The following is a 12,956-nucleotide window of genomic DNA, read 5'->3' on the forward strand; positions in this document are numbered from 1 at the left end:
TAGCCCCAAACCTTAAAGGTGGCTTCTTTTGGGCTTCTTTTCATAGACCCTGGACACCTGGTTGCTTGTTTCTATCGCAAAACCTGGCAACACTGGAGGCGCTCCATCGCAGCCTCCACTGCGCTCCTCCATAGTCCATATGATACACACACACACTCACACACACACGCACGCGCGCGCGCGCACACACACACACACACACACACACACACACACACACACTCGCTACTACTACGCTTCCACTCCACACGCTCATCACGTATAGAGCTACTGTCCGCGCATCACATCATCCTAGCACCGCTTCAGTTCACACTGCTGTCTGGATTATTATACCGCTGAACAAAGACACACCGCGGCGCACCACACACACGCACAAACACAGGCTACATACATTCACACACACGTCTCTCTCTCTCACACACACACACACACACACACACACACACACACACTCTGCTGCGATCCATCCCCGGCAAGGTAGGTCACTGATTCCCTCTCTCTCACCCTTTTTTAAATTACACATTTTTATTTATAGGCCACGGTCGTTCGAAACCCACCCTCTCCTCGACATCGATCCAATTGTATTTGATTATCTCTGGGACCCTAATCTACACTGTTTAACTCTTAGTACTGTACTGTATTCTGTATACTGTACTGTAGGTCCTTGCTTTTGGTTGGAGTTATACAGACTCATAATTAAGGGTCCGTTTAGTTCCTAAATCCTAACTATCAGTCATTTAGCTTTGGGACCTTCTGAGGCTCCATGCAGTCCTGGGGTTGGTGTGTGTAAAAGTAAAAACATATACAGTGATGGTTTTCTCTATGGAAACTATAATGCAGGAATTTGGAGTTGTGCGCATCCTCGTGTAAAGATATCTCTTGGAAGAGACTTTATTCAGAATAGTAGCCTACTACTCGGCCTACACTGCTACATTTTCATTCTGTCTGATGGGGAAGATGATGGGGTTTTTTGGTGCTCGGACTCGTGTGCTATGCTCCTCATGCTGCTCCAAATAATGGATATATTCGTGGTTTATTTCGTTCTGCCTTTCTTCCTGCAGTGAAATATAATTTTTCTTCTATATTCTTCTTTCACTTTTAATGACATCTTCTTTCTTTGTTTGGAATTTGAATTGTGGGCGACGGTTGTAATGAAAAACGTGCCCCACCTACACACAGGTGATCTAAGACACGCTGCACACGCATGTGTGTGTGTTGTTGTATTAATAAGCTCTAGCTCTGACAAGGTCTAGACTCTAGAGAGAAGAAATACAATGTAAATGTGTAGCCTATCCTACCTTTGGAAGGTATATTTAATCAACGTCTTAATGGTTTATAGCCTACCTCATCGTTACATGGTGGAACACGGGTCAGCAGCAATATGAATGTCGCCTACTTGTGTCGGATTGCATGGGTTTTGTGTTGGCCCAGTCCAGACGAGGTGAAATCCAACTATGGCTCCCTTTCACCAATGCACATTAATCTATTCTATTAAATAGCCTTGATGCTGTAGCCTACTTTATATGGGCTAGGTTATTTGGGTTTCTATATTTGTTTTAGGTCTGTGAGAGGAAGGTTGCAGAACAGTCTGTCTTACCTTTGCACGAGGGCGATTTTAGTGTAGGAGTCGGACACATGAATTATTACTAAAAACCTGTTATATCTTACAAAAGATCAAAGGGATATTTTGAACAAACAGAAGGATAGAGCTCTGATAGTCAGTGCCCTCATGACTCCCAGTTTAGTAGCCTCAGACACCCGCCTTTCGCCTTTTGTTTCCAGTAAAGCTGCTGGGCATGTTGTGGTTTTGATAGCTGTTATAAACTGTATAACAACAGACACTCAGATATGTTTGTTTTTTGGTGACACACCAACCATTTTAATTTAATAAAACGAGTAGAATCTGAGCTTAAGGACCTCCTCTCTCTGCACCCTCCACTTCATCAATAGCATCAGCATGCTAGCACTAGAGACAAAGGACTAAAGAATAAATATTTTTTACAATCTAAATATCAAACAGTCTTTTCCAATTATCTGATCCACCTGCACAGTAATATCCTGAGTGTTAACATTCTCAGAGTTACTGTAAATCAACACTTAGGCCAGTGGTTTTCAACCATTTTCATGTCAAGGTCCATTATTTATTCGCCATTTGATGACATTTAGCCTCTCAGACCCAAAACGTAGAATATTTTGTTATCGGTGGATAAGATTTTGTCCATGTTTGTACTATTAGGAGAGATAACAGGCAAACATTTGAAATAACAATTCTTCTACATTCTCTAATTGTGTAGACTTCTTATAAATTAAGTAGCCAAATGCAGATGTTTTACAATAATTTAACTCTTGAGAGCGTAAAATGAAACCATTTGGTTTAATTTTCATTTCAAACCCCTTCAAGGACCACTGGTGGTCCCCGGACCACTGGTTGAAAACCACTGCTTTATACAATGTACTGCCCTCGCATCTACAGTAGGTCTAGGAACTATAATTTTTTCATAGCCAGTTTAGCCACCTTTCTCATACAGTAATGTGGATGGATGACATGTCTGTTCTGAGTCAGAGGGGGTTATCTTTGGCAGACTCTGTGCCAGTCTGAATAAACAAAGCTTAACAGTGTTTATGAATGTGTGGAGAGACGAGGTGGTGGCCGGCGAGCCACCTGAGAGAGGGGCAGAGGGCCGTGGTGCCGAGATATCCAGCCTCGGTGCTTTCGAAAAAAAGAAAATAAGAAGAAGAGAGAAAAAAACGCCAAAGGCATGCATTTGTCCCACACATGGCAGGCTCTGTTTACAGGCAAAGTCCCGTGTAGAGATTGGTGGGTGAAGACTTTTAATTCCCACCCACCAAGCCAGGATCCACACTGAATTCCTTGAGGGAAAACGTTGCTGTGTGCGTGCACTGCATGCGTCGCCTGGGACGACACGGGACTTGCTGCTATGGGTGTGAATGGTGTTTTAGTGTTTGCTTTTGATGACTGGCTGCCCAGGCTGTGTTTACTTGCTCAGGTGTTGTGGCTGGAAATAAAGGCACAGGTTATGCCAGCAGTTGCGTTTCACGGACACCAGCTGCTCAACATGCACGCACGCTGCAGTGCTGTGCTGTGACTGTCTCTCTGCTTTAAACAATTTAGACCTGAGATCAGATTCTAACAAATGTCTTCTAAATCTCAGAGATTTCAGACAGTTTTCTGAAAAACGTGTGTTTCTATATCAGTGGTTTTAACCATGAAGTAACAATGACCTCCCTCTTTTTGACAGGTCAGTGATGGTCAGTGCTGGTTAGAACCTGCGGCTGAGGATGTCTGCCACAGATTCGGACAACTCCATCGATTGGCTGGCGAGCGACAACGAGGAGGACGACGAGAGCGAGCACCGGGAGCCCGACTGCACCGGACGACCCGAGCTGACCGAGGAAGGGGCCTCATCATCTCCGCCCCCGGGTAGCACTCCCCCCTCATGCCCACCACTAGGCCCGCCCAGCGGTGGCTGGCTGCTCCGCAGACAGCTGGAGGACGATGGCGACTGTAGCGACGTGAGCAAGAAGGCCTCTAGTCGGGGGGCTCCTCTGCCCTCCCGCTACACAGGCACAACACAGGACGATGGTGCCAGAGGACTGTGTAACACACAGCAAGGAGAGAGATCAAATGGAAAAAACACCACCCAGCATGCACTGAAGAGGTCTCGCAGCCCCGCCGCTGGGCAGCGCAACGACCGAATCCTGCTCATTTCCACGGAGTCTCAGAAAGACCACGTTTTTACTCATAAGGTGAGGAGGGGGACCCTGCTCTGTGACTCATGTTTATCTGCCAAGCACGGGAGGTTGATAATGTCAGGAAAAGCCATCGTGCCCTGTCACCCAGATTAGTTTCCCTGCAGGACTGAGAGGATGGCTCATGCATTACTTTCCAGTAAAAGAGTCCCCCCCTCCCCATCCATGTTCTAGACTAAAATTAGTCACACTTTCTTAACATTCTAAAGAATTGGTGACTAGAGTGCATCATGGTTACATGTTGTGTAACCATGTTAAGGGTGCCCTAATTCATGTTGAGCAACATTTACACTTGCAATAGACAGTTTGTGACGGCTGACTTATTTTCTTTCTTTATAAAGAGTTTTAAAATGTCTTATTCTGACAGTGCTACATGTCTCTCCAATAATGCTCTCTTTTGTGTTTTTCAGTGCATGGAGTTGCAATGCTACATTCACCCACTGTCATTGATTTTGAATGGGCTACGTTCAGGAAGGTACCGAGAACGTAAGTCAACCATTATAGTCTCAGTTTTTTATGCACCTTGATTGTTATCTATCTTTCTGTCTTTGTCCCGCATTCTTCGTTCTCTTTCCCTCTGTGTTGGTCTCCTCTCCTTTCTTCTGAGAATGATAGACAGTCTGCCTCTCTTTGATAGAAAATGTCTCCCTTGAGATTTGAGAGAAAGATGTCTGAGGTCTCTTTTGTTGGGTGTCGAGTATCATCTAACCACAAGAATTTTCCTTTTGTGTGAGACTTGTCTATATTTTAGAATAGAGGCTTAAAGGTGTGCGACTGTGCGTAGTGTGTAGAGAGTTATAACCACACCGTTTCAACATGCCCCCTCAGGCCTCAGATTGGGGCACTTATTATAACTCACAGAAAACCTATCCTTTTTTCATACCAATGGTGAGAAAACCACTTTGAAGTCACACTTCAGTTTCCCCCATAAATTAGACACTCTGTCTGGATATGTCTAGGCAGAAAGAGGTGCGAACATTACATACCAGAGCCTCGCAGCTGCATGTATGCAGTGTAAGTCTGTAAGGCCTGTAAAGTCACTTTGCATGTTTTAGCTGGCTCCCTCACCATGGAGTCTCTCTATGCTCAAAGCAGCATGCATGCTCAAACATGCTATGAAAAGTGGTTATTTTTGGGATCCCTGTCAAGCTCAAGGCCTTATGTGACCCCACACTTCCTGGCCAGAGAGCCAGAGAGTCTGCCCCCCACTCCACTCACACATGGATATGCCACACACAGGAACCCATCTGCTGTACAGACTCTGCCCTGCTGTCGAGATAATGCAGGCGGCTCATGGTCAAACTCTTCCCCCTCTTTCACAGGACTCAGCAGTTTCCAGGAGAGCGTAGCCATGGACAGGATTCAGCGGATCATGGGTGTCCTGCAAAACCCCTGTATGGGGTAAGTGTCCTCTGTGACTCACTGACTCTTAAGCTGAATTCCAATACCCAAAATCTCTGCCACTCGCTCACTCACACTTGGACACCCCAGCATGGCGGTGTTACAGTGAAATTGGTGACCCGTTCAATCATGTTGAAATCACATAATGTCAGTGTACGAACGTAAATCATTGTGGTTTGTTTATTAGCAGTGTATTTTTTTAGGCCAGTTATTTAAACACCTCCATGTAAGATATGTGAAGTCCACAAGATGGTTACAAGATGGTCACATATTTCGTCAGGTCACCTCCATGCTGGAGTGACGAGTGTGAGTGAGTGGCCGGGATGTTGGGTATTGGAATTTGGCTTTAACTGCTTCAATGTTCTGTACTTGATACATATATTTGGTACACATTATGGTGAGATGGACGTCTGTGTTTGGTCCCATACTGTATGCAACATGTTACACGATTCCCGCTGTTGCTGAGGAATATATATAGTTGCTGTTGTTTTGCGAATTTTCACACGTGTCTGCCTGCTCCACCATGTTTGGTGCTGCAAAGTTGACATATGTATCTTGCTCTTGTGCAAATAGATTGCATCTGCTGTTGATTCAAGATCTGTGAGTTTGTCAGAATCAGAGGAACGTCCAACTAGGTTTAGTCACTACACTTAGACCAGAACACATGACTCCACCATGTGGCTATGATGTGAAGTGCCACCTCCACCCAATAACCTAGGGTTTGTGCCAATGGACTATTATGCACACAGAATAACTCTTCCTACTTCCCTGCTTCTTCCCTACCTGCCGTTACCGATGATGCCAATTAAGCCTGTGTTCCATTCAGTGTGCAGTGGTTCTCAAATGTTTTAATTCCAAGAACTATGCAGTGTACAAAAAGAACCAACAATTGGAACATGCACAATATCAGCATCCGGTACCTGACTCTGTTTGACCAGAATGGAACAGAGCCTTCATTAGTATCAGCAGTAACACCTGTGAAGGAAGCAGGGAAGAGGCCCAAGTTCTTTCCAAAATGGCATGTGTGCATGCATAGAGCCCATTGATGATGACGTTGTGTATTGAACATTTCTTGTATTTGGAGAATGTGAAGCAGGCCTTTGCCAACAGTAGCCGCAGCCACCTCTTGGTTCCTGCTAGCAGTCTCGGCAGGGAGGTAACATAATGCCTGGTTTATAACGGAGTTTATAAGACGGTTGCGTATCGTGTCTTGGACCTAAAACGCGTGTGCGAGACACGGGCACGCAACCAGTAACAATAAGCATAGAGGAAACATGCACGCCCATACAGTAGGTTGGCCACATGAACTGGAGCAACAGCAAGAGCTTCAAGGGAGATGCCACACTCAAAACATCAAATAATGCATGTCATTCTTTTCATATTATAGATATAGAGTACCGTCCGATATTGATACTGGTAGAGGGGTACCACAAGGCCTTTGATAGGGCAGACAGTTATTGTGAGTGTGAAGTGAAGTGTGAATATGACGAAGGCACAATGGTGCCAGATAAAGGCGCTGAATTTGGCTCAGGCTAATCATCGGAGTCCTACCTACCAGCTGTTCCCTCCATGAGACAAAGAGTGGGTGTGGCAGTCTGCTCCTGCAAACAGACAGACAGACAGTCGTAGCAGAATAACTCCCCCTCCCCCCTTGTTCCCTGTGTTGCCAGTTTGGCAACCCCTGCAGGGACACAGTGGTGTATATTGGATCATCAAAGTGACTTCTTTAGCAGCTAGTCGCCGTTGTGGATAATCTATCACAGGGATGGGCAACTTTGACGATAGAGAGGGCCACTATATTTCCACACTCACTCCAGAGGGCCACATTGCATTATTACTGTCGTAGCAAAAATAGCTGATCTACAAGCGGTTAGCTTGAGTTTTGCTATATTTTAATTGAAATCCTGAATTATATTTAGCCATTTTTGAATTGGAATCCTGAAAAGTAACCTTTTTATTTAATTTCAGATGCATTTAGTTATAGTTATGTTAACTTTATGAACTATGAACGAAGTAATTTAGTTAAATTCAATAATATATCAGTATTCTGACATTAACCTGAGGGCCACATTAAGTGAAGGTGGGCGCCGCATGTGGCCCCCCGGGCCACCAGTTGCCCATGTATGATCTATCACATGAATTTAACATGCTCCGAGTGGGTTGAAGGGGGGAAGGTTGCTGATCATATGACATGGGCTAATCCCCTACCAGCCATCTGGTTTGTTAGACGGATGGGGGGTTAATGGGCACCAGTCTCTGCCCACCTCCAATGAAGCCTGCGTCACTGCTGCTGGTTTATTTTCGCTGTGATGCTGTTAGAGAGACCGCTGTGGGCTTAGGCGTTTATTTTTAGAGACGAAGGAGAACCGTTAGCACACCTTCTTGCCACGTGTGGGTTTGCGAAACATGTGTGAAATATACTGTACTTAACCGGCTGCTGCTTCTGATGCTCCCAAAATGCATACATATGTATACTGTATGCAATGTTTCATTTCAACACTTACAGTAAGTCTTCCCCAGGTAAAATCTTTTGAAAAGAATGAAACGGTTTTAACATGATTAAGACTTGGGACTCTATTTTTGTCCATGCTAAACGCCTTATCCCTAAAGGTGCAAAGGTTTTCCTTTTTTTCCCCACTATTTTGAAAATAAAATAGCCAATCTATGAGCTCACAACATGTTGATGTAGGTACAAGTAGCCAAAATGAGTTTTCTTCGACGGGTGGCTGGCATCTCCTTTAGAGATAGGGTTAGTATATACCAATATAAACCACTGGCATAGAGGAAGTGTAAAATACTAAATTACTCTTTAAATCTCATTCCAGGGAGAAATATGTCAATATCATTCTTAAAATGGAAGAAATGTTGAAGAGCTGGTTCCCCAATGTCAAACCCAGAGACCAACACGCCAACACGCCAACACAGACTGCAGAGGACTCTACTCCCTCCAAGAAACTGAAGGTAAAGACCAGGAGTTCTTGAGAAAGGCGGGCAAGTTGTCAATAACAGGTATAAGGTGTCAACCAGCAGACAGAACTAAGGAAGAACTGTCATTTATTCTTTAATCACATGGCCACAGAGATCCAGGGCAGGGAGGAGAGGATTAAAAGTATATTTTTACAGTTGTACAAATGACATTAGTCTCAAGTTTACAGAGAACAATGACAGCAGAAAAACGATAATTGGCGCCATAGGGTGGTAAGAAAGGTCAGGAGGATCTGGGGAGAATCAAGTACCTTTATCTAGTGCTTGTAGGGATTTAGGATTTAATCCTGTGGCTAATTTTGGCTTGACTTTCCAAAGCCAACCATTTCATGTACCTTTCTTCCCCCCCATAAACACCAAAATAGAAGTATATGCCCATTTATTGTATATCAGCAAATAAAACAAATGTGGTATGGACGTACACAGGCATCAAAGAGTAACTTGTAAATTCATGTTCTCTTCACACAGCTGTCTCCGGTGACCACAGCTCTGCCCAGTGCAGCAGCGGGCCCTGTCCAGGCTAGTATCCTTCCGGTGACCAAGGCCAAGACCCTGAGAGTCACTGACCTCACTCCCCCCGGAGCCTGCTCCGCCAGCAACCTGAAGTGGCTCCACACGTCGCCCATCTGCTCTCCCATGAGCGCAGAGCAGGCCCAGGCTGGCCCCAGGCATCACCTGCTGCCCCCCAGAGACAGAGCGCTAACGCAGGACAGCGCCGTGTCCTCCACCACGGACAGCAGCCGCCGCGCTAAGACAGACTCCATGGTGGTGCCCAGGGGGGGTCCACCACCGCTGGGCAAAATCAATGCCCCCTGTCTGGAGAGGCTGCTGAAGTCCACAGAGAGCATCATCACCCGCAAGGGCACGGCCGGGGACATGATGGACAATAATAGTTGGTCGTAATGATTGTGGAGGGCTCGGTCGGTGCCCGTCCCAGCCCCAAGCCTTGACCAGTCTGCCGGGGAGCCAGTCAGCTCACTTTAGTCCATTCCAGCCTTCGAGAGAGACAGGCGCTTTCGTACAAGGAGAAAATGGATTCCGATTGAAAATGGAAGGAGGTGTCAGTGAACATGAACTATTCTTGTGTAAGGAAGTGCCCTCTCAGACAAAGTTCCCTTTGATTGACTTATCCTTTTTTTCCCTTCTTTAAATTGTTTTTGCACTCTTGATTAGTGTGTGTGTGTGTGTGTGTGTGTGTGCACGTGTGTGTGTGTGTGCGTGCGTGCGTGCGTGCGTGCGTGCATGCATGCGTGCATGTGTGTGCGTGCGTGCGTGTGTGTGTGTGTGCGCTCGTGTGTGTGTGTACATGTGTGAGAGGGAGGGGCAAAAAAGAAAGTCACATGTTGAGCTCCTCAGGGCCACGGCTTTGTTGGCGACTCCACAAGTGAACTCAGAGTTTTCCCTCTGGTTGGTCGACATATTGACATAAATTGAAGTATCTGTGCAACAGCCATCTTGCCTGAAAGGGAAAAGGATTGCATGTGTCGTCGGGAGGGAACATTTCAGACATGTCAGTGATCTCCATTTAGTTGCGGTGAATATCTGGGTGGAGTGTGATATCCTTTTTTTTCCTCCTCCACATGACTCCACTCTTAGTTTATTGATGTGACTGTTACTCATTTGTATACTTACATAAATCCGTTTTTTTCTCCCTTTGGTACAACTGTTCTACCTCAGGTGGGCACCGTGTCGAGCTTAAGGCCTATTCTTACTCCAGTTTAAGGTGATGAGGTGACCACCTTTTCGGTAACCTCGTGTTACCAGGCTTTCCACCAAAATCGCTGTGTGATCCGGTCTGGAGCAGATGGTAAAATACGTCTTGTTGTAGTCAATGATTTGTAGTCAATGATTTGTAGTCATCTGGCAGGAAACAACAAGGCGGAATCAGAAGTGTACCCAAAATAAGTCCCAACGATCGTAATTTCCAAAGGGTACTTGTGGTTTCCTGCCAGATGACTACAAATCATTGACTACAACATGACGGAAGTTACCATTCGCTCACGACCGGATCATCAACCCGAAATGGAATGCTGCCCAGGCTACCTTTTCGGTGGTCACCTCATCACCGAAAACTGGAGTATGAATAGGCCTTTAGAGGGCAGGGATCTTGAATGATAATAACACACAAAGTTTCCGGGAACTCCTCACGAGAAGTGCAGTGAGCCAAAAGGCCTGTGATGGCGAGGTCGAGGCTACGAAGTTGTTCCACTTGTACAAACACGAGGACTCTCGCTCCATGGGGGGGATGCTCGCTCCACGGGGGAACGCTCGCTCCACGGGAGGGGATGCTCGTTCAAAGGGGGTGGGGGGGGGGGGGGGGGGGGGAGCTAGGCTCTCATAGCCTGACTGGTGCCATTGTCAAGAATGTGAACTGCACATATCTTTGGAGTCTACTAAGGCAAACAGTAGTGCCTATAAAGTCAAGCTGTGCCTACACAGTCAAATTCGGAGTGTTTATTTAACCACTTAAGCCCTATATTCTTTTCCGTACTATGATGAATAGTGAAAATAGCACATCTACAAGCTCACAACGTGTTGTGAGCTTTTTTGTAGATCTGGTATTTCTGTGCTATTTTTGGAGGAATAAAACAAAAATAAGAATTGAAACATTTTAACATTATTGAACGTTATTATTACATTATTTTTTGAACATTTGCCCAATATAGGGGCACCAGGGTTAACCCATTCAGGACGGGGACCTCTTTTGGTGTGTTAAGCATTATGTTTATTGAAAAATAGCCGATGTACAAGCTCATGGCGCGGCACCGAGTGCCGTGCTACGATTTTTTAAAGATCGTGAAAATGTGGCGCAAATCTTTGAATACCGGTATATATATTATTTCAGAGCAAACGTTTTTAACTCAAATATTTTCTTCTGGGAGGGGGTCCCTGGAACAACATATTTTCAGATGTGGGTTGTGGCCAATTACATCTAATTCCTGGGCTCCTCGACATGAAATGGACTGAGAACCACTGCTATAGAAACATAGGGTTTTTTCTGAAAACCGGACGTCTTGTAAAATGAATTTACAAGAAGTTTTGTAGAAGCTGGTCTCAGTCCTAAATGGGTTAACGTAGTTAGCTGTGTGTTAGCTTTCCGAGTTAAATTAAACGCTCCAGATTTCACTGTGTGTGTGTGTATGCTGGTTATTACGAACATGAGAGAACCGCTCGCTCAGAACACCTGGATCCTCTATAAAGGATGTAAAATAAATCAGGAATTCTCGAGCCCCTGCCATTTTCTGTTTCTGTTATCAAGTAAATTATTCAAAATCTTGCCAACTACTTTTTTTTTTTCTGTGGTCAAAGTAGTGTTTGTTTTTAGCCACAGAGCTGGACAGTACGAGACCACCGCAGAGAGGGGCTTGGTATTTCTCTGTGTTAATGTTTCAAAAACAAAAAGGATAAAAATAGGTTGTTGATTTACCCTGAAAAGTGGCCTTTATCGTGTGATATTTTATACTTTGAAAATAAATGTGGTTATATTTGTTTGATGCAAGCCGACTCCTGATTTCTATTTTGTGAGTCCACATTTGCTCAATATATGATATAGACCTATATGCTCATTTGAGACATTGTTTTGTCTGTGCTGAAATTAGTAGATTATTTCTTGTGTCAAACATTTTGCACTTCCTGGTAAGTGGTAGCACACTGTATTTTCACCTAATTTACTTTAAAACTTGCCGTTTGTGATAGAACCTTGTTCAAAAATAGAATCTAGATAGAAATAAGAGTATAGACGTGAATGATAGGATCATAGTAAAGATACAAACAGTTCTGCATTTTGTATTAGGTTTTTGTTTTACCTCACACTGGAAGGAGTGCAGTAGCCTGCCAGCTGGAATTTGAGTTAGGGATAAGAGGCTGGTAAAATGAATGCTGCCATCTATAGGTTGGCAAAGTTAATATCACATCATCCTATCACATCATTTCCTATAATAATGTGTGTATGTGGACTTTGTTCTCAGAACAGGTCAGCTCCATATATGGAGATTTAAGGGTGGCAGCGGGGGGAGTGTCTTGAGCGTACAGGGTTTGATGAGGTCTGGCCATATATGGAGTGTGTCTTGTGTGTACAGGGTTTGATGCGGTCAGAACAACATATGGAATGTCAGAACAGGTCAGCTCCATATATGGAGATCTAAGGGCAGTCCATACTGTCTCCGACCATCAAACTTTTCGTCAGAAAGCTCCAGTACAAATGCAACATGACGTCACTCGCAACTTCTGAAACGCATTCCTCCGAATTTTTGTTCTGAAAGCTGCAGTGCACTCCCAGATGTTGTGACTCTCCGAAGTCTGATCTTTCCGACGAAAAGTTTGGTGTTCGGAGAGAGTATGGACTTCCCTTAAGGGTGTTAGCGGGGCAGTGTCTTGAGTGTAGGCTAGGCTACAGTGTTTGATGAGGGCCTGTGTATAGGGCCTTCATTTTCGGGTGGTGTACGTGCTGTTATTAAAATGCTTACTTTAAAAATACTAAAATAACTAAAACACAACAACTCATGGTCATATCTTCATAAAGCATAATTCATAATAATTTAATGATGTACAATAAATATGTGGTTCATAATCGATTTCATGAGGTTAACATTTTTAAAAACATGATGTGTTAACTTTCTGAGGCAGAACAAAGTTCCCTGTGTCAGTAGCTAATGCTACACTGGACCATTATGATTGACTGACTGATTGATGCATGATTGCCTGGCATTGCACACAGGTGGTACAAACTTTGTCTCACTCGCTCAGACTCTGGTCTGCATGAAGGAAGCAGCATACTTGCAGTTTAGTGTGTTAAGTAC

The 12,956-nt window shown here is 44.6% G+C and overlaps 2 protein-coding genes across 2 annotated transcripts in view; both read left to right on the forward strand.

The window, feature by feature from the left end:
• LOC308314334 (inter-alpha-trypsin inhibitor) overlaps window positions 1-12,956 on the forward strand; it is a 114,061-nt gene that overhangs the window by 73,120 nt on the left and 27,985 nt on the right. The window lies entirely within an intron of this gene.
• ciartb (circadian associated repressor of transcription b) lies at window positions 175-11,656 on the forward strand. Its single transcript, XM_080761905.1, has 6 exons — window positions 175-477; window positions 3,261-3,768; window positions 4,182-4,257; window positions 5,094-5,172; window positions 7,998-8,133; window positions 8,626-11,656. Exons 2-6 carry the CDS (start codon window positions 3,301-3,303, stop codon window positions 9,058-9,060), a joined length of 1,194 nt encoding a protein of 397 aa, XP_080618031.1. The 5' UTR covers window positions 175-477; window positions 3,261-3,300; the 3' UTR covers window positions 9,061-11,656.

The sequence above is a fragment of the Protomyctophum bolini genome, assembly GCF_963924005.1.
Source record: "Protomyctophum bolini genome assembly, chromosome: 4".
Taxonomy (NCBI): domain Eukaryota; kingdom Metazoa; phylum Chordata; class Actinopteri; order Myctophiformes; family Myctophidae; genus Protomyctophum; species Protomyctophum bolini.